Here is a 24,449-nt window from a genome sequence, read left to right as displayed (position 1 = left end):
AGTGAGGGTCTCAGGATGTAGGTTTGTTTAGAGTGACCTTCTCTTAGATGGATTGCCTTACAAGGCTGACGAGCTCCATCTGCCCGGGGGGCTGGGAATCGAACCCGGGTCGCAGTGGTGAGAGTCCTGCACCCTAACCACTAGACCACCAGAAATGCTACAAATATTTTTTCATAAGGATGAACATCCAGCAAGGCCATACCACCCCCTCATAATAACAGGATACATCTGATTGATAAGTTACCTCAGCAAAAAGTGGACAATCTTTGACCACTGATGACCCACTGAAGTTTCTCCTGTAATGAGGCTCTTCTTGACAGGTCAGAGAAACCTGCTGATAACTGCAGTCACTGTGAATCTCTTTGTATTGTTTTCTTTCTCTTGGATATCATCATGTTAAAAGTATTTATTTTTGAGTGAATTATTGGTTGAAGTTTAATAAAATAGACGCTGGCAGCTGGAAGTGTAGAGTGGTGTTACTGCTGATGGACTGATTACTGAATCCCGTACCTTACAATGAAGCCAGTATTTCAGGGCACTTAAAACAGGAACCTTGCCTCAGTTAGGCTTCCAGGCTCTTGTGATTTGCTTAATCATTTGTGCACTGCTGCACAGGCACTTGCAGATGTTCCCTGTTAGTAAAGCACATTTCATTAGCAAAACTTCAGGACCTCCCCTGTGTTGGAATGTCTGTTCATAAATGTGTCTGAAGTTTAGTTGGACACCTTGAGGAAATGTATGGAAATCCTGCAGCAGAAAACAAACTGTGAATACTGAATATGAGAGGAGTGGGAATGGATGCTTTTATTTTTGTAGAAGTATAATGACTTTACTTTTAGCTTGAACAGATTCAAAAATTCCCTTTGGAGAAGGGAAAAAAAAAGGCATCCATCCCTTCATTTCTCCTTTGGGCCTTGGCTTGGCTGTCTTAAATTATGGGTGGGTGGGAATTCTCTGTGTGTAAACAAAAACCAATAGAACAAAAGCCCTGTTTTTAACTTGTTGCTTAGCCATTATTGAATTTAATACCATAGCAATTACATTGTTATGGATTACATACGATTTTTCAGGGAGATTTTGTGGACTGACAACAACTGATCTGGATTTTTTTTTTTTTTTTTTTTTTGTTTGGTTTCTTTTGTTTTTTTTTTTTTTTTTTTTGGTTCTACATTAAACTATTAGGAGTCAATGGAGATCAGACCAATAAAAACAAGCAAATCTGTAGCGTAGCAAAAGTACTTCTTCATTAAAGTGACACTGCATGTCTTCCCTATTAATACCTTACATCCTTTTGAGACTACTCTGCCCTCTGTAGGACAGCTGTACTTCTGTGACAGGCAGCTGCCCCAGCTGCAGGAACTGAAAATATCGTGAAACAGGGCTGCTGAAATCTGTAACACTGGCACTACTGCACTTGGGATGCCTGGAGCTGGGCTTGGATCAAGCAGCAAAAGCAGAGAACAGGAGTTGCTTTGTTATGGGTAATCCTAAACTCCCTTGGGCTGGAAGTTGTAGAGTATCACACCACGCATTATAGATGCAAATACTTGCACACATATAGACAGAGCACACTTTTACTTCCTGAGGGAGTTACCCTCTGGCTTCTACTTCTTATGTTTGGCACTGTTGCTATATTGTTACACTCTGCTTTTCCCTAGGAAAAACCAGAGTGTTTCCTTGATGTAACTGTCTGTGCTTCAGTTTTGTAAATTTCCAGTTTTGTAGTTTCTTACCATTGACGGCAAATCCCTGCATTTTCCAGGTGCTTTCTCACTGGAGCAAAGGAGCCACTGGGCCACTGCCTCTCCCTTGGCAGCACAGAGAGCACCTGGGTCCTGTCTGGAGGTTTGTGAGGACTGACCCTCTCCCAAGAAATGGCCCTTCATCTCCTCCGCTACAGAAACAAGCCATAAATGTCAGAAAAGACACCAGGTACCGACATGAAGAACCCTTTCATATTTGTATTCTCTTTTCACTTATATGTCGGCTTCTCAGGAATGCTTGTTAGGGGATACACTGACTAACTAGGTTTCTAAAAACATAAATGTTTTTATAGGGAGAAATAGGGACCTCTCAAGGGGAAATAACAGCTTATACTTTAGATTTCCAAATAATTCTCCCTACTTCCATTTCCAGATGGCCAAGTAAGTCTTAAAACATCACAGCTTCTCTCCTGCCCAGTCTCATGCCCCTCAGTTCATAGGCACTGACTGTATTTCCAGCTCTGGAATACATTATACATTCCAAGGCTTTTGCTGTGGTTCAGATAGCTCAGTATGGAACACAAAGCCATGTTGCCACACTAATACAGCAGTCACTGAATATTTATGACTTCACAGCAACACATCTGCAGTATTTGTGGGAGTGTTTTTAACAGAAATGTGGGTTTTCCCCCAGAGAACAGATAATTTCCTGAAAATGTTTAATCAACCCATTTAAAATAGAAAATAGATTTTTAATTAGTCTAAATCTAGATGCTTTCAAGATTCTGTCATTATTTTAAAATCCCAACATCATCTTTTTTAGCTTATTTTTATTTCTAGTGGTTCACTTGGCACAATAATTTATTGAAATTTGAAAAATAATATAAGCCCTGAGGGCTTGAACATCAAATCCACACCCCTCTTCCAAATTTGGGTGTCACATTAACATGTAGTTAAGGAGCAAAATTCATTTACAGTTAGGCGATTTTTTTCTTTTTTTTTTTTTGTGCAAAAAATAGGGCAAGTCATCTTTCATACTCATATCATCACATCCTCACTTAAATTTTGTAGAATAACACTATGGGAATGCAGACCATTAATACCTAATAACCACATTTATTCCTTCACTTTTGCTATGTTAATGCAGTAGAGAGTGTTTTGGGTTTGTTTTGGATATTATTTACCTTCGGCAACTTAATAAACAAAACATAATTTCTTAAGCCAAACTATGTAAATCAGTACTAATTATCTGCTAATGCATTAAAGTGATTACAAGAATTTGGCTTACAAGGAAATTATCTTTACTGTGAGTACAACTATTTAAGCTAGTGATGGAGTACAATTGTTATTCCCAGGAAAGACAAATTTTTATACAAAGTTACTGTAAAAATGTTTTAACAAAAAGTAAAAATGAAATTTTATTTATTATCATGTTACAATCTTCATAACTTTTCACAATATTCCTCTTCTGTGCATAAAATCTACTTTTAAACAAATATGAAGAGTGATAGAAAAATTGAAATTACTTAAAAAGTTATTAACCAAGGCACGCAATACATATTTATATAAATTTTCAGTTGTCATCTTGGAGGAAAAAGAAAGGCAAAGGAAAGATGTAAAATTCAGTGCTGACTTTACAAGAAGTCTTATTAATTTTGCTTTAGTGATACTGGTCTTCTAGAGTTGGCCCAGGCGAGAGATTCCAAGACACTGAAAGTGCAGCAATGATCACACCTCTGTGTTGCAGCAGGAGGGACTGGAGTCTGAGGCTGTCAGGGCACAGCTGGAAGACGTGTGGGATACCAAGCAGAGGAAAGTGATGTGCAGCTGGCTGAAGAGGTGCACTATAAGAAATAATGAAAAATGTCTGTTATTCAATAGACCGGGCCATGTTTGTTTAGAATAAGATCAAAGGCTGTGTTTGTTGAAATGAGTATGAGAGAATCAAAGCCAGTCTATTCCTTCAGATCCACCAACTGGATATCAGTTCCATTATCCTCCTCCCACCTTGCATAAGGAAAATATGATGATCTATGGGTAGGCATGAGCTAAGAGAAGCTAAGAACTTTGCACTGGAGTTGGAGACTCATCTGTTTGGAGGGTCAAAATATTAGCAATAGAAAGGTAGGTCTTTAATGTTTATCTGCAATTTTTATAACAATCAAACACTCAAAAATCTCCCTGCAATTAGTCATAAAAAAAGGTGGTCTCTCCGAACAAATATGAAGACAGAAAATAGCAAGAAAGCTGTAGAGAGGCCATAATTTGCAGAAGCAGAGAACCTTGGACTTTGATGTGGATAATTCAAAACCAAAGTTGATTGAATGTGCTGGATAAATTGTATTTGCAAGTTCTCCCACATCTAATTCACCTTCTCTCTCCCATATAATGATTTTCTAAAGGTGACAGACATCACCTATTCTGATCCCAAGGTTATCTCCCCTTACATGATTCATCTCACTTTAGCCATCTGAAATTTATAAGCATCTCTGTTATTACCCAGGTGTTTGGGGTTTTTTTTTGTTGTTGTTTTTTTTTTGTAATAGTTTTCCCCAGCTTTGGAGCTTTTGAAATTCAAAGCTTTTTTACTCATTAAGTGTAGGTGACTTCATCTCCACTCAAGGAAACAGCTTTGTTAGGAATGCCCATGTAGGAGTTAAACTGCCTCTTGAAGGAGTGATAATTTTTCATTCTCAGCTCATGTCATAAGACTAATTTTTTTGTTTTAATGAGAACTTTGGAAGAGGAAGGCATGAACAAGTGATTTAGAGGATAAGCAGCAGCAGAGGAAATACCCAGTGCTTTATGGTGAGGACACTGTACTCTGGTGAGCAGGTGGGCAGCTGGCTCCAGAAATGAGATATGGAAACAGTTCTCACAAGAAGCAACTGCCCACTCCTTTACATGAGAATAGGGTGGCAGAAGAGACCTCACTGAAGATAATCCTCTTTCAGTACCAAAAATCTCCCCACTATAACAGTGCAACACTGCATCCCCTGACTTGGGAAAGTTGGAGAGGCAAACTGAATCAAAGTAACTTAGCTAACAAAGCCTTTAAAATGACATTTTTCTCAAGGAATAAACGGTATCATTTTGCTACCGTGAACAAATAGTACTTAATCCCTTTTGAAACTCTAATAATGCAAAATCACAAATGCTCCTTGTACCTAAAATGTTACACTTCAGTTTCAAAAATTTCAGATCCTAAGCTCATCTGAAGGAAAGTAGACTGAAGAAGAAAATCAAACTTCGACTTTTGAACCTGTTCAGCACAGACTGTTCTTGCAGAGATCAAGAAACCAAAAAATTTCAGTGCCTGAGAAAATCTAGGAATTGGGTAAACATCTCAAGGAAAAGATTTTCACATACATTAACAGAATGCTGACATCCTTGCTCTTAGCCTTGAATTTTTAATGCAAGTCATCCTTCCATGCATAAGAAAGGTTGCACGACTATTTTTAGAGGAGTTAGAAAAACAAGAATTTCATCTGGACACATCCTTGCATTCATAGCTTTCAACTTTATTCAATATGTTTGAATCTGCATGTGAAATCAGTATGTAGGACTAGACTCTAATACAGCTTTTAGCTGCATAAACTGCATTAGTTGCAATAACTAACAGGAACTCTTCAACTGCACCCAAAAGTTAGCTAAGTGCCTAAAGTGCTTGCTAATCTGCCCTGCAGTAAACATGAATAGGTTGATACCTCATAAAAAGTTCTAGGACAAACCAGACTGTCTTGTGAAATCGGAACTTCTGAGCTGCACTTCCATTCTATTATTACATAAATGCACTCCGATGGAAAGTACTTTCACAAGCATTAGTTTCCATGACAAATAACGTATGTCTGTGGGAGTGTGTGTGACACACATTCATACATGTGCTCTTACCTCTGTTAATTAGGCATATGTTCCTTGTCTGTTGGGCTCTTAGTTGAAGACTGAAAAGAAATAGATGCAATCAATAGTCAAGTTAGGTCGGTGCACAAAGTCTTTCAAAGTTGAATAATTCAGAAAATACATACCTAGGATGAGTCATTTCTTATTTGTTTTACTTCAAATGTGAAGACAACACGTGTCCCTGGGAGCAGGGGAGCAAGAGACATCCACAAAAATAAGCAGGTGTTGTGTGGGAGAATGACATGAGGTGGATTTTGTACAAATCTTACTCCCAATAGCATGTCTGGTCTTTATGAGTGGCAATTAAGAGAGGCTGAGGGGTACACAAATATTCATTGCCTTGGTGAACTCAGTCAACAGTGTGACTGTGAGCTTGCCTCATGAACACCTGACTCAGTGACAAACAGGCAGGAAACTGATTTCTGTTATTTTCTTGATATTAAGTTTGAGCATCATGTGAAGCTACAAAATACTTAAGAAATTGGAAGTAAGCCAGGCTAAAGGTGTAGTTTCACAAGTCCAATGGACACTATTGTAAACTACCAGTGAGCAAGTATTTTAAAGACTAGAGGTCCTGACTGAAATGCATACTGTTGAGGTAATGAAGAAAAAAGATGCTTTTCTATGACTTCCTCACTCTCCACATATACAAAAGCTTGTATGTGGTTCAGGATCCCAAGTTATTTTAACTCTGCTAACTGGGCTGACTAAAGAAGTTTGAGTGCCCATGGATCCAAATGTCAAAATTAAGCTCTTTGTTCATCTTCATTGACCTAGTAGAGACAACAGAAACTGGTTATTGTGCCCAAAATTAGGTGCTGTTTTTTTGGGTTTTCAAAGAACTCTACTCAGACACAACCTGCAAGCTGGAGTGGTATCAACTGATGAATAAGCAATCTATTAGCAACTTGGACTAAAAACAAGGTGCTGATGAGGGCTGAGGAATGAAGCCAGACATTTAGGATAGTGAATGTAATCAATAAACTGCCAGTTCGTAAAAGGTGCATTGTGCATGGGTTTTTTTGGATGAAGCTGGGAAAGAGAGTTGGTCGTTGGCAGCTGGTTGGGCATCTGCAAATTTGGAAATCAAAATCTGGAAGAAGAAATTCTGCGGAGGATGCCTTTACTGCAGTGGATGACCTGGTTATAGTGCCTTACAGGAGTGGGTCAGTATTAAACAGTCTATAGCAACAGCTAGTAAAGCTGTCCTTGAGTATGAAGACCACTTCAATGTAAGTACCTATTGATTTTAACAGCTATGAAATAAATGGGTAAAGTTAAGATCCCTGGGGAAAAAGCTTTGACCCTTCCACAGCAGGCCACTTACCTTGCATTTAGTCTTTTCTAAGACCTACCTTCATTTAAAACTATTATATAAGTTGCTGGCATTTAAATAACAACAAAACAACAACAATAATAAATCAAGCTTAGCATTTGTTTAATGCAGTATTTGTCTTCTGAAATCCATCTGAGTTATAGTTTGTATTTGATGGCTGCTCATTATCTAGTAATGAAGCAGTGACACCTACTAGTCAGTTCTTGCTGCTATGTCAAGAGTGGAGAATAGAGCATCAGTCATTCCCAGTTTTGATGAGGAATCTTGCACTTTACTATGCATTTCTAAAGACCTTCAAACCCTTGTTCAAGGTTCTATAGAGATTAGCTATGAGAGGATAGCTCACTACAAGCAACGAAAACCATCTTACGTAGTTTCTGCAATCTTGTGCACATTTTTAGATGCTAGATGACAAAATCCGTGGGATGTAGCACATGAAGTGCCACAATGCAACTGCAATAGATGGCAGATTATGAAATCTCATTTTCATAGGTAATTCAAATGGCCAATGATGCAGACAGAAGTGTTTAAAAAACAATATGATGCCTATGTGCTAATAAGTATAGACCTGGAATGCATGTGGAAGCTGCATTGTTTTTTAAGACTTTAAAGGAAACTTGTCTAATAATCCTTGCATAAATCCTGTCTCAGCTGCTGCCATTCATTTTCTTAGTGGACACGCACAAACTCAAGACTCTCAAACCTTCGATTCTGTTATTCTCTCCACTCTGCTGTCTCTCCTACTCCGTAGTATTTCAGGGGTGGCAAGGCAGCTTTCCAGTTAGTGTGTGAGCCTTGCTTACAGATAGTTTCCCATGGGCAACAGGTTACTTTGGTGGTGCACCCTAAAAAATCTCGGCTACTTAAATTTCAAAATGGGCCTTTTGCCCACAAATCTTTTATGTATTTCCCTGAAATTTTATTAAAGTTATTTGTTTTTATTGGTTTTGTTCTGCTGGCTAACATCCTATTTACTTTCTTGGAAAAAAAGAGAAGATACTATCAATGTCTATGGGTCAGACCATATTATACAGTATTGAGATAAACCATTGTCTGTGTCTCTACCTTCTGCAAATGAACATTCCAGGCCTTATTTAGTTATTCTTAAAACAGGCTTTTGTAGATATTTCGCTCCAAGAGTGGCAGAACTTTTTGCTTTGCAGTTGATTTTTTTTGGGGTGTTATTCAGTCATATATTAAACTGTTGCAAATGGAGACGTGAACTTTGCGATAGCATCGAATGTTATAATGGAAGACTGAACCAAGTGCCACTCTCATTAATAACTTTCATTACAGGGAAGCAAGATCAAACTTATCAAGAAACTAAAAATTATGTTCCACACTAATTTATAAGAGATATTTTCTTTTCTCATTAAAATAAAAGCAAATTCCTTTCCTACCAGGCTTCTGATGTGATCTCTTTAAATCCTCAATCAAGACTTCAAAAACTGTCTACGAAAAAGACTATGCAAATCCTTATTTCAAACATGCAATCAGGAGAGGGAGGCCCATGTTTTTAAAGGTACAGAATGGAGAGTCTGTATACAGATGTAAAAACTAGAATTCTTGAAAGATACCTAAGGACTGCTAACATTCATATATATTGCTTTATTAAATGGCATGTGAAAAAAAAAGTATCTCAAATTAATGGTCTCTGGTCTGCTTTCCTTACGAACTTTGAAGGAGAAAATAAAGTAATTTTCATTTTTGTTTCAGGCAATGTATTTCTGTCTGGACTTAAGTATTAGTTTTCTGGCATCCTTCTTAATTCTTGCCCTCACTATGCCTCCAGCTGTAGAGGAAGTCCTCATTTTCAAGCACTGAAATATCTGATAGTAAAGTGCAGTGTTGGACAAGACAGGGGCCTCCATAATGATTCTTCCCACTGTATTTCTGCAGCACTAAGCAGCTGATTTATATGCGACACAGGACATCGACAGTGTAACAGAGGGCAAAGAGGTTAAGATCAGAAGGGAACATAGTGATCATTATCTGAGTTATTGGATAATTTCACAAAATTTACAATTCTGGTGTTGATACTACATTTCTGCTGATACAATTCAGTAAATGAACTCTGGAGAAGGAGGACAGCTACAGAGGCAGGACAGATCTGGCCTTAAAAAAACCCAGACAAATACTTTCCAAGAATCACCTCCATGTTGACATGAGCTTTGCCTTGCCTACAGAAAACAGGCTGTAGGTACAAATGCAGTGACCCCAAGCCCTCAGGTTCTGAGTGCCTTGTGAAGGCTTTTGCTGCTGCACCCCTACCAGCCACAGAGGATATTAACACTGAAATATCTGGACTGCAAAGCTGCCACTGGGCAGCTTTCCCTTATTTAATTACAGTATCTCACAAGTCCATATAAATACAACAATGTGTAAGAGAATAATGAAAGCAGTACTGTGGATTATTTTTCTCTTTTGCAGTAACAAAATAACACATTTAGGTGATAATTTTAAATAGCAATATACAAATGGTACTGAGTCCAATGTAAAAAAGAAACACTAACTTTCGTTTCAGCATATGTACTGAATTTTACAGAAATCATAGGCCTAAAATCAATACCACTTAATACAATCTTTTCACAACAAGAGAAAACAGTTTCTAGGAAATGAAGATGATTTATACTGTTGCAGATGACATTCAATCACAAAGAATCATAGAATATCCTGAGTTGGAAGGCATCCACAATGATCATCTAGTCCAGCTGCTGGCCCTACACAGGACAACCCCAAAAGTCCATTTTTCCCCCAAAATGGAAAAAGGTATCTTGAATGACAAATGGTGCACTTTTAATTAATGACTCACAATACTCATAAAAGCTGCTGTAGCAGTGGAAAGTTCATCAAGAATTTGCAAGTGCCAACTGATGGCTGATTTACAAATAAAATATTGAAGTCATCAAGCAAATTGTTCTAAAGAAACCATCAACCCTAATTGTGATGATGCAGTAGGAAATAGGCTACAGAAAAGCTGAGCTACAGATACTTGGTAAATTTTCTGCCCCATTAACTCTCAGTGAGTTTGTCTCTGGGATGAAATCTTGACTCTGCTGAAGGCCTGATTATGCAACCATAACTTAAATGTGGTCAGATACAGAAAATGCTCATTATAAATTCAATGCCTGATCCAAAAGGCTTTGGATTGGACCTTTGCAGTATACTTACAGTTCAAGGCTTCAGAGTTCTAAAAGGTAGAAAAAATGCAACTTACCATTCAGATTTTAATTTTCTTCTCTGTTTCCAATAGTGGTGTCTCTAGGGTGATGCACTTTTTCCTTTAAGTAAAAAACAAGCATAAAACCATCAGCAGAAAACAGTAATGGAAGTTTACGGTAAAAATAATGAGTGACTACAAAAAGCTGAATTCTTTAGCATTCTGAACACCAAGCTACTCTCTCCAGGAAAATAATTTTAAAAGGCTGAAAAATGTTTATGATGGTAATTTTAGCATTTATACTTAAGTCTTGTGGGATGTTTCCACCATCAGTAAGTTACACTGATTCTGGCATTAGATTACTGAGACTTGGGGTTCTGGTGGTTTTTTGTTCTGGAAAAGCTATTTTTCTTCAAAAATCCAAGTGAAGACCAGACAACTGGAGTGATAGCATGAAGTAAATTCACCATGTTTATAGAGGGGTAACAACAAAAGACTTTTCTGTAGAACAAAACCAAAGAAAAGGAACAAAACCAAAGAGAAGTCACATGTGCAGTGCAGGGCATAAATGACCACTATAAAGTAGCTTTTTCTCTGAAGCAGTAAAAACAGGCCAAGTAAATCCTTCTTGAAATACAGCCATCTTATAGTTTACCAAGAAAAATAAAAAGACTTATTGCTTAGTGCTGCTATAATGGCAGAGATTAGATATCATCTTCCTCCACGAGAAATTCTCCTGACTGATAGAACAATACCCACAATTCATCTGTGTGCTTGGCTGCAGATGGATTTGGAAAGGGGCATCCACCACACTCTTGCACTACTGCTGAACAGCTAGTGCCGCACTCCTGGTGCCCAGCCCAGGAACCAGGCTGCTAAACTCTTCTAGGCCCTTGCACTTTTGCCATTTAGTGTTCCACTGTGATGACTAAGCTCAGACTACTTCTTCAGTAGATGCAAACACAAAGAGCATTTAATCTCTCCTTGTTGGCAGCAACTGATAACTCTCCCACTCTGCAAAGTAGCAGACTAGCTTTGGTTTTCCTCTTTCTACTAAATGATTCAAATGATAACAAAAAAATATTTTTCTTAATGCATGACTTCATATAAAATGAGGGCATAACCTCTTCCTCCATGTATCTTTTTAGAAGTAATTAACAAACCTCCTCTCCATAGCCTGTAGTTTTGATGCAGTTTTTTCAGTGACTCAGTGTGTGGGCTTTTGTAAATCTTGTTTTTGTGCACCTCAATTTACTCCATACATCGAATACAAAGGAGCTGAAGAGGATTGTTAACAGTTCTGAATTCCACTAAGTATATTCAACATTTTCGGATATGCATAAGCCTGGTGTAAGTTGGTATATATTAACTGACTGTAATAAATGTATGCTTGATATAGTTATGTTTCTGTTAGTTGACACTGCTCAACAGCACATTCAGCTCATTTGGTTACATAAGGTTTGTGGTTTCTTGAAAGATGCAGAGACCTAAGCATCACCTAGCAGTTTCAAACAGAAACTGCTGGTCTTAGAAGACCAACATATTTAACTTGGGATTTTAACCAATGGTAACAGCACCTGAAGTCAGGCAAAGTAAATTCAGGAAGTCTCTCAAGTAATTAAACAACAGTGAAAATGTGTATCTAGTAAATTCAGAACCATAAGCAACAAGCTCCTTGGGAGCTGACTGGCAGATAAACCATGACTCTTATTTCTGACCTCACATACAGGTGCCAAAACACAAGATTTTGTTTCTAGAACTTCCGATCAAGATTCTTGTCAAGAAACAAATTTCAGATTCATACTTGTTGAGTGGACTGTAGTCTCTCTTTTTCCTTCTGCCACCGTTTAAATCTGTCCAGGGCTTCATCCACAGAAATTGCCCCCTTTTTCACCTGTTCCTGCAAGTGGATGAGTTCTTCCTGTTCAGCAGGGAGGTTGTGTTTCACGATGCTGTAAGTTGCTGTGTCAGTGTGGTCTCTATGTGCTACAAAAAAATGGAGAAAGAGAGAAATGAAAAATGCAACAAATCAATGAAGATTCTACCATTACTCTTTGGCAGCAGAGTAGCATCTTAAACATTTTGTTCATTACTATTGCCCTGGTCCATGGATTCTCCACTAGTGTTGGTTCATACAAGAACTTCCTTCTAGCACTACATTTCCTTCTACCACCACAGCTAGAGTACTGACGTTTTAAAGGAAATTGTTGCTATGTTAAGACATAAAAAATATCCACAGTGCCTTTTTTCTCATTCCCTCTGCAACTTCACTGCAGTTCCCCAGTACAGTAATAAATTAGTGATTATGTGCTGCTCTATATGATTTAATCCTGACCTGCTACTTGATAACTGAAGCAGGAGGAAATATCTTCACTCAGTGTTCATTCATTTTGTACACAACATTGTTAATTATTTTAGGGTACCATTAGTGGAATTTACAGTAGTAACATTTTGAAGTGCTGCAACTCAAATAATAACTGGATTGCCACAGGTAATTAATTTTACATGGATCTTGGGGTACCCAGGAGAGAATTGTTGCTCCCCACACTGCCATCTTTCCATGGCTGGCATTAGTGCACAGCTGAGCCCTCCTGTCTTTCCTTTTCTTGGTTTTAATCACAGTAATGAAAGTAAACAGAAAAATGTGAAGTAACTCTGACTCTACAAATCTTTCCTACAAGACTATAACTTTTATTCTTCTTTCTTTAATCTGATCTCTTAATGCTGCAATACCATCAAGGACATAAATCACAGGTGGCAAAACAGATGCTAAATTAGCCAAAATCAAGTCACAGCAAATCTCTACTAGTTCTACTGAAAAATATCAAAGCAGTTAAAGAGCTAAATTAAATTCTGTACCGTGCTTCTTAGCGTCACAATACGTCCTGTTTTTGTCACTGGTCACTCGAGTGGCCTTTTGCTGAAACACTGCAACAACATTAAAAATACAAGGAAGTTGAAAAATGGCAATTTTTCACACATTCTGAACAAAGGAAATAGACTCATAAAAGCAGGCTGCGATAAATTTTTTGTTCTAGCCTAGCAGTACTTTTCAACCCACTTGTCAGTCTAATGTTAATTACTTGAAAAATTGTTCTATTGCACAGAATGGCAGGATTACTGATATTATAGATACCATGACAAAAAGCTTTTAAGAAAATAAAATGGACTTATCATCTTAACATGTTACTTGTTCAGAAGAAACAGCTAGATCTCAGAGTTCTTCATATGGTACAGACACTTACTGTAGCCTGCTTATTAATTTTTGGGGAAAGCTAAGGCAGAAATAAACCAAATAGTACCAGGTGAGAATAATGACACTGCTAAAGAAAGAGTATGTGTATAGTTTTGTCTATTTTATTCAAGTCCTAGAAACAGCAAAGCACAATCACTCTTGTTAGTGTAGCCCATCATCCCCATTCCTGTTAAGTGCCCAGAGTACAGCCAGCCTGGATATGCCCTAAAATGCTACCGTCAAACTTTTGCTGGCAGCACAGTAAAACCCAGAAAGTGGGAATTTCTGACTTAGCTACTGCCACACAAGCTTTTCCTCTTAAGTCTCAGTTCTGATTTTAGCTAAACAAATGACAATCTAGAATAATTCCTTCCAATTAAGTAATCCTCTGTCATCACTGCAATGCAGCAAATGTGCCAGTTCAATGGAGCAAATATTTGCTTGGGGACCGAGGCCCAGTACAACGGAGCTCTGCTCAAGCAGCAGAACAGGCTCGGCATGGTAGCCTGGAGTCCTGGCTTCTTGCTCCTGTGGATGAGGGAAACCCAGTGGAGCTTGGTTTGCACCTTGTCTGCCTGTCCAGGACTGCCTTGTACAAGGCATCTCCTTCTCTCATGGCAACTTGTAAAATGGATGATCAAGACCACTGTGGCACCTAAACTCAGCACATGCTGCATGCAGAGGTGAGGAAGAAGCAATTCATAAGGGTGTGTTTTCTACAGTGCAGAACAAAGTTTTTATGCAAACTCCTGCGTAGGCTTGTATGAAGGTGATGATGAATGAAAACAGCTAGGGACTTGATGTTCATTAAAAAAGTTCTCAGCCTAAATGCAGAGAGAAAACACAGGCAGCATAAGCTGATGATGTTATGTCCCTAGCTCAGCCTAATACTGACAGATTTTAACTTTTGTAATACTCTTCTGTCATTCTCAAAGTATCCTGTTAAATATGGTTGCAGTATTTTCTTCTATATTTGAAATAGCATTCTCCTTTAAAAGATGAAATTAAAGTAATGAGAACACAGACATAATGCAGGCAGCCTGAATTTTACTGAGTAAGGAGAAGGGACATACTCAACAGTGTGCCTGATTAGAAAGCACTTTAATTGATAGACTTTGAAATTTCTGCTGAGTTTTGCAGTGTTAGAGTAATCAGAAATGGAATTACTTCTCCAGTGAAAAGTAGAACTATTAAAACCACTTTACGTGCAGCATCTTGTTGGAATGATTTTAGTTGGCAGCAAGCATTCAGTGTGGGTGAGGTCAGTGAAAACAAACGCCTGTTTCTGGAATGCCTGGAAAGACAGGCACACTCCACTGTACAACTGCCATAGGTTTAAGGAAGACTCTGGCAATTCACCCTTTCATTCCCATATTCTTATGAACTACTCGAATACAGCAGTTAAATAAAAGAAACAGGTCATCTTGCACAGGAATGGTCATCTTCCATTATTTCTTTATGGAAGATAAAGTAAATATACCTTCAGCAAAGCAGGATTAATAAAGCAATTTTTTAAAGTGTCAAAATTCCACAATCCTTTATTTATTTATATATATATAATCTATGGCAGAGAGGCACAGAAAATCTGATTAAAAGGGTATAGTACTTCTTTTATACTTTTATACTTAATGTGCACATTTCAATAACATCTGTATGATCAGAAAGAGAGTCCTTCTGAATTTTTAAACATGTTGTGACTGGCTAAAGTACCTATAGACGCTTGTAGGTCAAAATCCACAAATTAAATGTCCTGACCTGATATATGCTATATAATTTTTGTCTACAACGTATCTCTTCTTCCCTTGCAGTTTCTCAGAATTAAAGGAGGCTAAGAGAACTAATAAGTAATTCCATTTATTCCCTCTCCTCTCTTCAGCTGCTACAGGATACAGATGAAGTTTTTTGCAAGCCCTAAATACATTTTTATGCCTTAGGCAGTAAGATCGCTCTTTAGGAATGTAATGTAACCTCAACATTCCTCCAGCAAAGCAAACTCAGAAAGCATGAAACTACTGCAGTATTTTCTAGTAGGACTTGAAACCAGAAAGCAACATTTAAAAAGTGAGACAAAACACAAATTTTGTGGCAAATATGCAGAACCCTGGGAAAATCCCTAATGTAAGGCTTGGAAAGTGAGTGGGATCCAAGGAACTCTGAATTGCCTTTTTCATCTCAATCAGACTAGCTACAGATCTTATTTCAGGCTGTCTGCACATGCAGGTAAATAATGGTATGATTTTGAAATGTGGTTAATATTTTCATAGTTATCACCACAAACAGAAGGGTTAGAAACACTTAAAATCTAAGTCTCTTGTGTATAATTCTGTACTAAGAGCAGTGTTGTATAGTGCAAAAAACTGTGCAGGGTATAAGGGGTCTAGAGAGAGAGAAATTTTTTACAACAGCTTCTAGTTGACAAAAAGAACAGGAATCTGATTTTCAGAATTAATAGAGTTTCAACACAAAGCTGTAACAGTAAGGAATCACAGATGCACTATGACATTTCAAAAATTGCTTAGTGATGTAATTAGAAACACAGGCAATCAAAACGTGGAAGGAGTTAGATCATGGGAGAGGAGAACTCATATCAGTTAGGAGGCAATGATCAACCAAGAAATGGTTTCTAATTTATATTTTACTTTACCCATCTAAACTATGAGGGATATCGCCTATGTGCTGTATTGGCAACATTACCTCTAAAAATCAAACAACAGTTTGCCTCTGTGCACTAGTGATTCAAACAAAGCTAGACTGATGAACCTACCCTCTAGAAGAATATGTGAGCTAATCATACCTAATACTTATATACTCAGTCCACCCTTCCAGTAGCACAAACACAAAGGAGAAAAGACACAGTGGAAAAAAAAAATCAATCAATAAATATCACTCTTTTGAATTCAGCTTGCTTAGGAAATTCGAGATGCATTTATTCATCAGCTTCATTGAGCCAATGTTCCAAACAAAATTATCTATCACCATGACTACTTTATTCAGTAAACATTCAAAACCAAAATACAGGGGAATAAAGTCTTTATATGAACACAAGACTAAGTGATAATTCAAATTAATTAATACACTAGGGTTCCACTTATTAACACATATCAACTCAGATGCAAATTACAATGAACTTGTAAGCTTCCCCCTTGTTCTTAGGAGGTTTTTGCTTCATTCATTTTAGAATTGTCATGCAATTAATTAATGATTAATGGAAGAATAGAGAAGAAGGGGTGAATTGCTACTTGGGATATGTTGCAGGTAGAGACTCCTATCTTTGCCCATTCCATTCTTTTCCCCAGTATTTAAACATTTTAACATCTAAACTGTGTATGCAGAGTACCTAGGCAAATAAAACTTGCAAGTTCTTTTTTTCTGGTAGGGATTAGATTGTAAATTAGATGTAGCACAGCAAGGGATGACAAATACACAGAGAATACTAAGGAAGGAATATAGTAGAATGATGCTTATTATTCAGGAGATGAGAACTCTGCAGATATTTGTTCCCATCTTTTTAGATTTCATTTTCCTTTTGTCTGTTTTGTTTGCTAACACAGTGAACTGCACTCAGCATGAGGACTAGATAGAGGTTATCAATCCAATGCTAACCAGTAAGTTTTGTAAGATGACTAATAACCACTCCTAAAACTTACACAAAATATTTCACATATTTCAGATTAAACAAAAAAATTCTAGTGACTCCTAACATGAAATCAACTAAGGAAACGGGGCCCTGTAAACAGACTTTTTTATTTTTCCAAGAGAAGGCAGCTGAGCACAGAACAAAAGTGCATCAGTATGCCTTAGGAATCTGGTCTAATTATTGTGGAGAAGGGATGGCTGTACAGTGCAAGGTAACAAAGGCTCAAGTCCCAGAAGCTGTCCTGTCATGGCAGCATAGGTGTCTGAATGCACGTAACGCCACGAAAAGGCAAAGGGAAAAAGTCTGCTTTAAGTGCACAAGAAAATGAGTGACCACATCTCAGCTGGTACAGAAATTCTGATCTGGTCTAAATGTTCAGCCTGACACTCAAGACATTTTTGATAACACACAACAGTCATTTCATCAGAATGAAGACCAGGTGAGATCAAATGCACTTGCAGAAATATCCTACTGCCACATCACTGTTACTTGCAGTGGCCCAGTGCATGCTGCCTGAGTTTTTCAGTGACAGCATCACATTCACTCATCACAACTTACACAGGCTATTGTCAGCCTCTACCTTGCACAGCTACTTAGCTGACTGAGAATGAAAAATCCCATTTTCTCAGACCAATAGCAGAATTGTTTTTAAAAGAATTACAGTGTAATGACAATGTGAAATTATTAGTTCAAAAATAAACAAATGTTCGCCATCAATTCTCTCCCCAGTTTTGCAGAGCATAAAAGCTCAAATCTGTTAGAATCTCAGCAAGTTTGGTCACAGAGGGACCTCAAGAGGTCCTGAGGTCATTAGAGATCTCATTACATAGAGATGACTCCCCTACACTGAAGCAAGGTAATAAAAATAATACCAGAACCCTTTTTTACAGAAGGGGTAAAGAATGAGTGAGAAGAATAGGTACTGGTGGTTAGTTCAAGATGCTGTTCAAAGAGTGTTGTCAAAGTACTTGCTGTACCATACACAATGAAAAGAACTCACACCTTTGCTCTTGGAAGTTTAACTTAGTGGATCATGGAAGTTGGAAGGATGTTAGCGATACACTCAAGAGTATTTGCTCCAGCACATAAAACCTGAATATATTTCTTCAGTCCCATTTTTCTTGAGCACAGAAAAACCAAAAAAGGAAGAATCTTCATTTGTTTTTACCACAAGTATGCTATCTGGAAGAGTTTGGTTTGCAACCAGGCAGCATCCTATAAATATTTTTTCTCTCTGTGACATTATTCAGTACGTGCTTCAATCTAACAAAGTTAAGATAGCAAAAAATCTGACTGAATAAATATAGTGGATGAAGCTGGTATACCACTCTCCAACCAGTTCTGTAAAAACACTCTAACTACTCAAAGCCAGCTAAACAGTGCTTCCTAGTATCATGTCATTCATGGAAAAACATCCTTAAGTTGGGAATACATAATGAAATTCATCTGCAGTGCAGTACTTTACACTCACTCAGTAGGAAAGTACTACAAAATCCCTCTGTGGGACATAAATGTTTTGCAGTTTTGCATAGGCTCTTAGGCTTCACTTTGGAAACCCCTGCTTTAGAGCATTTAAACAACTGGCATAATAAGAATTACTGACTCAGGATGCAATCACTACAGCTCCCAGTAATCAGCCTGGTAAGTTTCCAAGACATTAACAGTTCTGTTCTGGACTTTGTTTATTCATTTCAGTTGGGTTTATGCTGTCTATTCTGTATGTCAGATATTCTCCCTTCCTAAAAATATCCACTGGCTGCTACTTTTCCTGCATACCCTGTGATTTTGATGAGCACTGAGAATGCTATTCTCTTTTGGAACAGTAACTGGAAAACATACTTTTTCACTTCTAACTCTTTTAACCCTACTATGAGGTCCCACAGAAAGCTACGTTTAAATAATAAAATGTTTTCAGTGCACAGAGGGGTAACACGTTCCTTCAGGGAGTTGTGAGAGGTTTGCAAAGCCTATAGTATATGAAGTTTTATTTATGCTGGTGTAGGACAGGTGTCCTTGCTGCAGAGAACCCTTTCATACTAGGAGTCTGTGATAAGAGGTAAATGATTAAACCAGGACAGTAATGTAATCCTTGACCTTGAGGCAGTCCTAGTAGGTCAGACTTCAGAAATGGCAGGGGGGCATTAGAGAAACTCATGCACCTGCCCTACAAATACACCAGTAACTTTGGTATCCAGCTCAATCAAATCTGGTATCAATAGGGAACATTAAAATTGCAGTCTAAACTGAAAACACAACGTCTTCATACATTTATTTAACAGTTGTTTTGCCAGCACACAACTAAAAAGAACCACTGAAATATCTACAGAGGAATAATAAGCACCTGAGGAATGGTAAGGGAGCACACTAAGAGTGCACACCATCTGGACAACAAGCTATTTGGCACTAATTTGCAGCTCCATTGGTTGACGAGCCTTTCATGCAGAAGACAGAATTCTTGCAGTGGTCTAAATTAAAGAACAAATGCACTCTCTGATTGTTAAAAATGCAGTATACATTTACTGGTGTTCAGCACAGTAGTTGGAATGTTCATTAAAATTTGAAAATTGAATAAATGAAACTGAGTAAAAGCGATCAGAAAACTTACATTTTAAATCTTTCAACTCCCCCATGCTTCCTAGAATTTATTTGTCAGCAAATTCAAGTCAGATGCTCAAACTGTAAATTGTGGTAGTTCAGTTATGACAACTTGCATCATTGAGTGTTTACTGCCTAGGTTTTGAAGTGTAGCTCTTACTCTGAAAGTGACTCTAAAAACTGGCTTGTCAAGTCCCATGTTTGTTTTCCATAGATCAACAGTTTCCCTAGCCTGTTCAGCAGACCACCAAGTGGGGTAATCTACAGGGAGCAGACTTTCTGCACAGTGTAAACTTGAGATTCCATGTATTTGGAAGCTGCTTATTTCAAAGAAAGCTATTTGTTCGCTTTCTTCTTTGTTTTTATTTTCATGGAAACACCACTTCTGCTTAAAGGAAAAGATACTCTTTTGTAACTTCATGGCCTTTGTTCAATTTGTGGTGAAAGTCTTCATGGGAATTCAGCTACTTGATTTGTCCAGATAGATATAAAGAAATAAATTAAAAAGTAGTCACCAGCATGCAATCCAAGAGCCAAAAAGCATTTCTGCTATGCAATGCCTTTTTTCTTTTTCCAATAAACGAGCCCGTCTATGGGTACATAAAAAGAAATCCTCCTCCTGCATCTCTGTATGACACTATCACAACAGTCCTTGTAATCCTTTGGGCACGAAGCTTGTTCTTTCCATTAACTCCCAAAGTACACGGGGATCCAGTTGTGAGTGACTGCGTGGCCTTAACGCAGCCCTCCTCTGTGCATCATGCTCCATTCTCTAATCCCATTTTTCCATAGGACCTGTGTCCTACTAAACAGCAGAAGGAAATGGTTCTGGAGATCAACCAGAACTGTGCAGTGAAGACAATCTGTTTCTTACAGAAATATTAAATTATTTGCTCTATAAGTTGAAAGGTATTTAGTAAATGAAGAGAAAATGCAGAGGAGGGGAGGATGCCTCAGTTAAGGAACTAAAATTTGCTCTGCAGAGCAGGACTTCTCTTTCCAACAAAGCCCTAGCATAATGTCAGATATGTCATTTAAGCCAGCAATCAGGCTTGTCAGTCCCTGATGTCAGGGTACTGACTAGACACACTAATGATTTAATCTGAAGTTCTGAGTGGCCACTGAAATCAATGGCTTTGAATGAATAAAGTATGAGCTAATGCTGTTAAATCTCAAGAATCTTAGTTACTTCATATTTGGCATCCAAAAACTCAGTGGATAGAGAACAAATCAAAGGGTTTAAAACAGGAGCGTCTGAAATGTGGGACCTATGGCAGGAATGAATTATATTTTAAACAAAACGAGAATAAAAAACACTGAAGTTTTTCATGCTTAACCACTTTAAACACTAGATGAAACAAAATATCTGTGATAAATAGGAGCATATTTATTACTGTACTGCAATGTTTGTGGCAGGGTGAAAGAAGAGCAAAACTACCTCAATTCTAACTTTTGATTATTTGACTTTGCCTCTTCTGTAATACACTTTTTAATACATTATATGAAAATAAAACCCAAAAGTATCATCGATTTATTTGAGGGATGAAAAATGTGTATATGCACTAACTAGTTAGAGTATTTTACACTGATTAGATTAAATTACAAAGGAATGGCCACAAACACATGCAGATTTTAATGATGGACTAGAACGAAATTTTCTGGTTCTTACAGATGAAGCAATCTTTTTTTTTCCTGAATATAAGCAGTTCTAATATAATAAACTGGAAACTGGGATATTGCTGGACTGGATAAAGAATTTTTTAACCACTGTGGAGAAGAACAAAAATTGCCAATCCAAGTAGCAAGAAAAATCTTTTACCAGAAGGTATATTCCTTCTGTCTGAAATTTCACTTGCTATCTCAGGAATCCCTGCACAAACAGGAGAGTAAAATACTCCAGAAATACAGGTAGGCAAAATAGAGGCCTGAGTGGTCAGCTGAAGCTTTCTTGAAGCACTTCTACTTTTCTCATGTTCTATGTAAGTAAAGGAACTTGAGTCAGGGGCTGATTTCACAGAACTACAGGAAACTAATTTGTCTACTGCTACTTATAAAAACAAAGGTAAAAACCTTGTGGGTGTGTGTATATATAAATATATATATGGTAAACCACAGTCCCATCAAAGCAGTTCCTCTCATAATCTCTTCCTTAGCAAACAGTTAGAGGAGACAAAGCAGAAATACTCCAGTGCAATAATAGACAGTAAAAGCAATCCCCCAAATAAAGCACCTTCACATTAAGGATTTTCAAATCACTGGCCTATCTATAATGATGGTGGACCAAGATTTGAGACGCTGTTCTAGCAACCTCAGTAAAAGCAGCCATTTCATGACTTTTATAGCTGTAACAGGCCCCCTATACCCATCTATTCTTGGGTTACACTGTAACTACTGTAATAATTCATACTTATGCCTCCTGAATATGCTGAAGAAAGAGCAACTAAATGATGACTACATTAGTCCATGCATTCTGGCCCTAACCTGGAGTTATACAGCCCGGAGGAAGAGAGCTAGCTAAGAAGAATAAAAGAAATCACTGACTGAGACAGGTATGAAAAAGGAGGTGCTCCTCTGTATTTGGTGGAATGTTTTGCATAGTATTAATTCTGATTTAGTGCAAAACACGCACTGCATGCAGTAAGCAATCTGATGGTGTCCTTTGTCAGCCTATTTTTCTACCATTTACTCTTATGTATATTCTTATACCTTGGCAAGTTTTTGCAGAGGAGGCTGGAAATGCAGGCAGCATGGATTTTGGGACTGAAACAGAGATCTCTGCAGTAAGTTCACTGAATTCCTTTTGTTACTTTGAAATTTGGCTTCAGTTTGAATTGGAATGCAAAGATACCTGAAATCCCTTCCAGCCTTACATTTCCATGAATAAGCTCAAAAATGTTCCCCAGTTTTCATAGTAATGGTAAAAGGACATAATCCTTCCTGCTAGAAATATAAATGATCCCACCTAGAAACGGTGGCCAATTCTAGCATTTTGTATTGGAGAAAGGATATTTGGAAGAGGAATTCTCACACAGGCATTTCTCCCTACTGTTCTTATCAGAAAAAAAAAAGACTGAAATTTATCTCTCAGAATTAAGTAAAATCATTTCAGTAAAGAAACTGAAAGGCAACTGCTAGAACAGATACACTCACAGTTAGCTCAGTGATTCTTAATTTTCCCTCATATTCTCATAATTTTTTAAAAGCTAAATAAAAATTGTGATACTATCTGACATGCAAACTGAAAATTAACATCACTCAGAGGTGTTCTCAGCTCATTTGAAGGGTGAGAATAGGTTGACTGAAACAAACAATGTGTTGGTTTGAAGGTAACTGAACAGGGATCTTAGTCTTTTAGAAAATGTTATTCATCAAACAGAAGAGACGTCTACATTCTACTAGAAGATACTGACAAAGCAGCAGTGCTCACCTTGTACTATATAGGGCGTGTTCTCCTCTCTGACCAGTGAACATGTGGGACGAGGGGCAGGGGCTGGCGGCCTGTTCGCGATAAAGGACCTGCAATGTTTCCTCTTCTCCTCCTCCTCACCCACTATGAAATCATACACAGATTCCTCCAGTTTCACAGCAGTGTATGGGTGTTCCTCCTCGCTGTCTTCCTCGCGTGTATCTTGGTCTTCTCTGTAGCACACTGTTTTGAGTCCATCATCATGTTCTCTTTTGTTCCTGTCCATCACAAAATTCCTCTCTGAAAAAAGGAAGAAATTGTGTTGCATGTAAAGGGTAAAGAAAGGAGATTAGGACTTATCTTAAAGCTTTAAGTTTCCTAAAGTAACTCAGAGACCTAATTTCAATTCTAAAGTGCTCTGATTTTCAGAGGCTTCTGATCATGTAACTCAGGAGAGAGAATGTCCCAAAGGAATAATTACAACTTCAGGGACTCCTCCTGATTTCACATCAGATTATCAAACATAGATTCTTAGCTATTAGCCACAAAATAAATGGACTTATTTAAAGAAATACAGAGTGCCACAGTTGCTCTCACAAACATGTTGGTGAAGCCAAGTAAGTGGTACCTGTGGCCCTTGGCATTCTGGAAAACATTTTGTTTCTTACCTGTTGCAACAATGACTTAAGAACTGAAATTATCTTAGAAAATGTTGGATTTTGTCTTTCCTACATCTTCAATGTCCCACATGGTTTTGAGGGCTTTACTAAGATGTGCTGTAGGCCAAGGTCAAAAAAAAAAAAAAAAAAAAAATCCCCTTACAGTGTAGGTAAAATTTATGACCTCTTATAATCTGTGCTAAGACTACCCAAACACCTCCCAAATACCTGCAAATGCCTCTCTGTACTCCATGTATTTCATATATTTCATAGTACAACTACTTAGAACTTGCTTTCCTTTAGCTTCTACATTTCACAGCATTAAAAGGCATTGATGAGTTTCCTGATACCTGGGTTTGCTTTGATTTGTCTTTAAAACCCCCACAAACTTCTAAGAGTTACAAGATGTTACTGAGGCTGGTGTTCCCATAAATGTTTATAACTTCCTTGCGATGATTACCCGTCTTTCCTGCGAAAACAGTAGACCTGCCTGGAATTCTTGTACTGACTCATTTTTTCCTTGTGTTGTAATTTACTGCCTGTACATATGTGGATCTGCTAAACTAGGCTGTGGTCACTACTGGTGTTTTCAATCGTTTGGTTGCTATTTAAAGAATGACCTATTTATGGGTCCAGAGGAGCTAAACAACCTTTTAAAGTGGGATACCTTTGTAAATGGGATGCATCATTTATAAATGGGATGTATTAATAATATGGAATATCAACATATATTCTGACTATTATATAAAAATGTTTTAAAACAACAAGTGGGATTAATATACCTGCCATATTTAATAAGAATAATATTTTGTGTCACT

At 37.7% G+C, this 24,449-nt stretch overlaps 1 protein-coding gene across 1 annotated transcript in view; it reads right to left on the bottom strand.

Moving 5' to 3' along the window:
* Window positions 1-3,245: 3,245 nt before the first annotated feature.
* Window positions 3,246-24,449, bottom strand: part of BANK1 (B-cell scaffold protein with ankyrin repeats 1) — a 137,062-nt gene continuing 115,858 nt past the window's right edge. The window contains exons 11-15 of the mRNA XM_017822217.1: window positions 22,994-23,272; window positions 12,959-13,027; window positions 11,904-12,085; window positions 10,157-10,220; window positions 3,246-3,547 (exon numbers count right to left, since the gene is read on the bottom strand). Coding sequence (XP_017677706.1) covers window positions 10,167-10,220; window positions 11,904-12,085; window positions 12,959-13,027; window positions 22,994-23,272 — 584 coding nt within the window. The 3' untranslated portion in view covers window positions 3,246-3,547; window positions 10,157-10,166. The remainder of the gene's footprint in view (window positions 3,548-10,156; window positions 10,221-11,903; window positions 12,086-12,958; window positions 13,028-22,993; window positions 23,273-24,449) is intronic.

This window comes from Lepidothrix coronata, unplaced genomic scaffold (assembly GCF_001604755.1).
Source record: "Lepidothrix coronata isolate B3197 unplaced genomic scaffold, Lepidothrix_coronata-1.0 Scaffold96, whole genome shotgun sequence".
NCBI lineage: Eukaryota > Metazoa > Chordata > Aves > Passeriformes > Pipridae > Lepidothrix > Lepidothrix coronata.
This window is presented reverse-complemented; position numbering and strand designations above follow the sequence as displayed.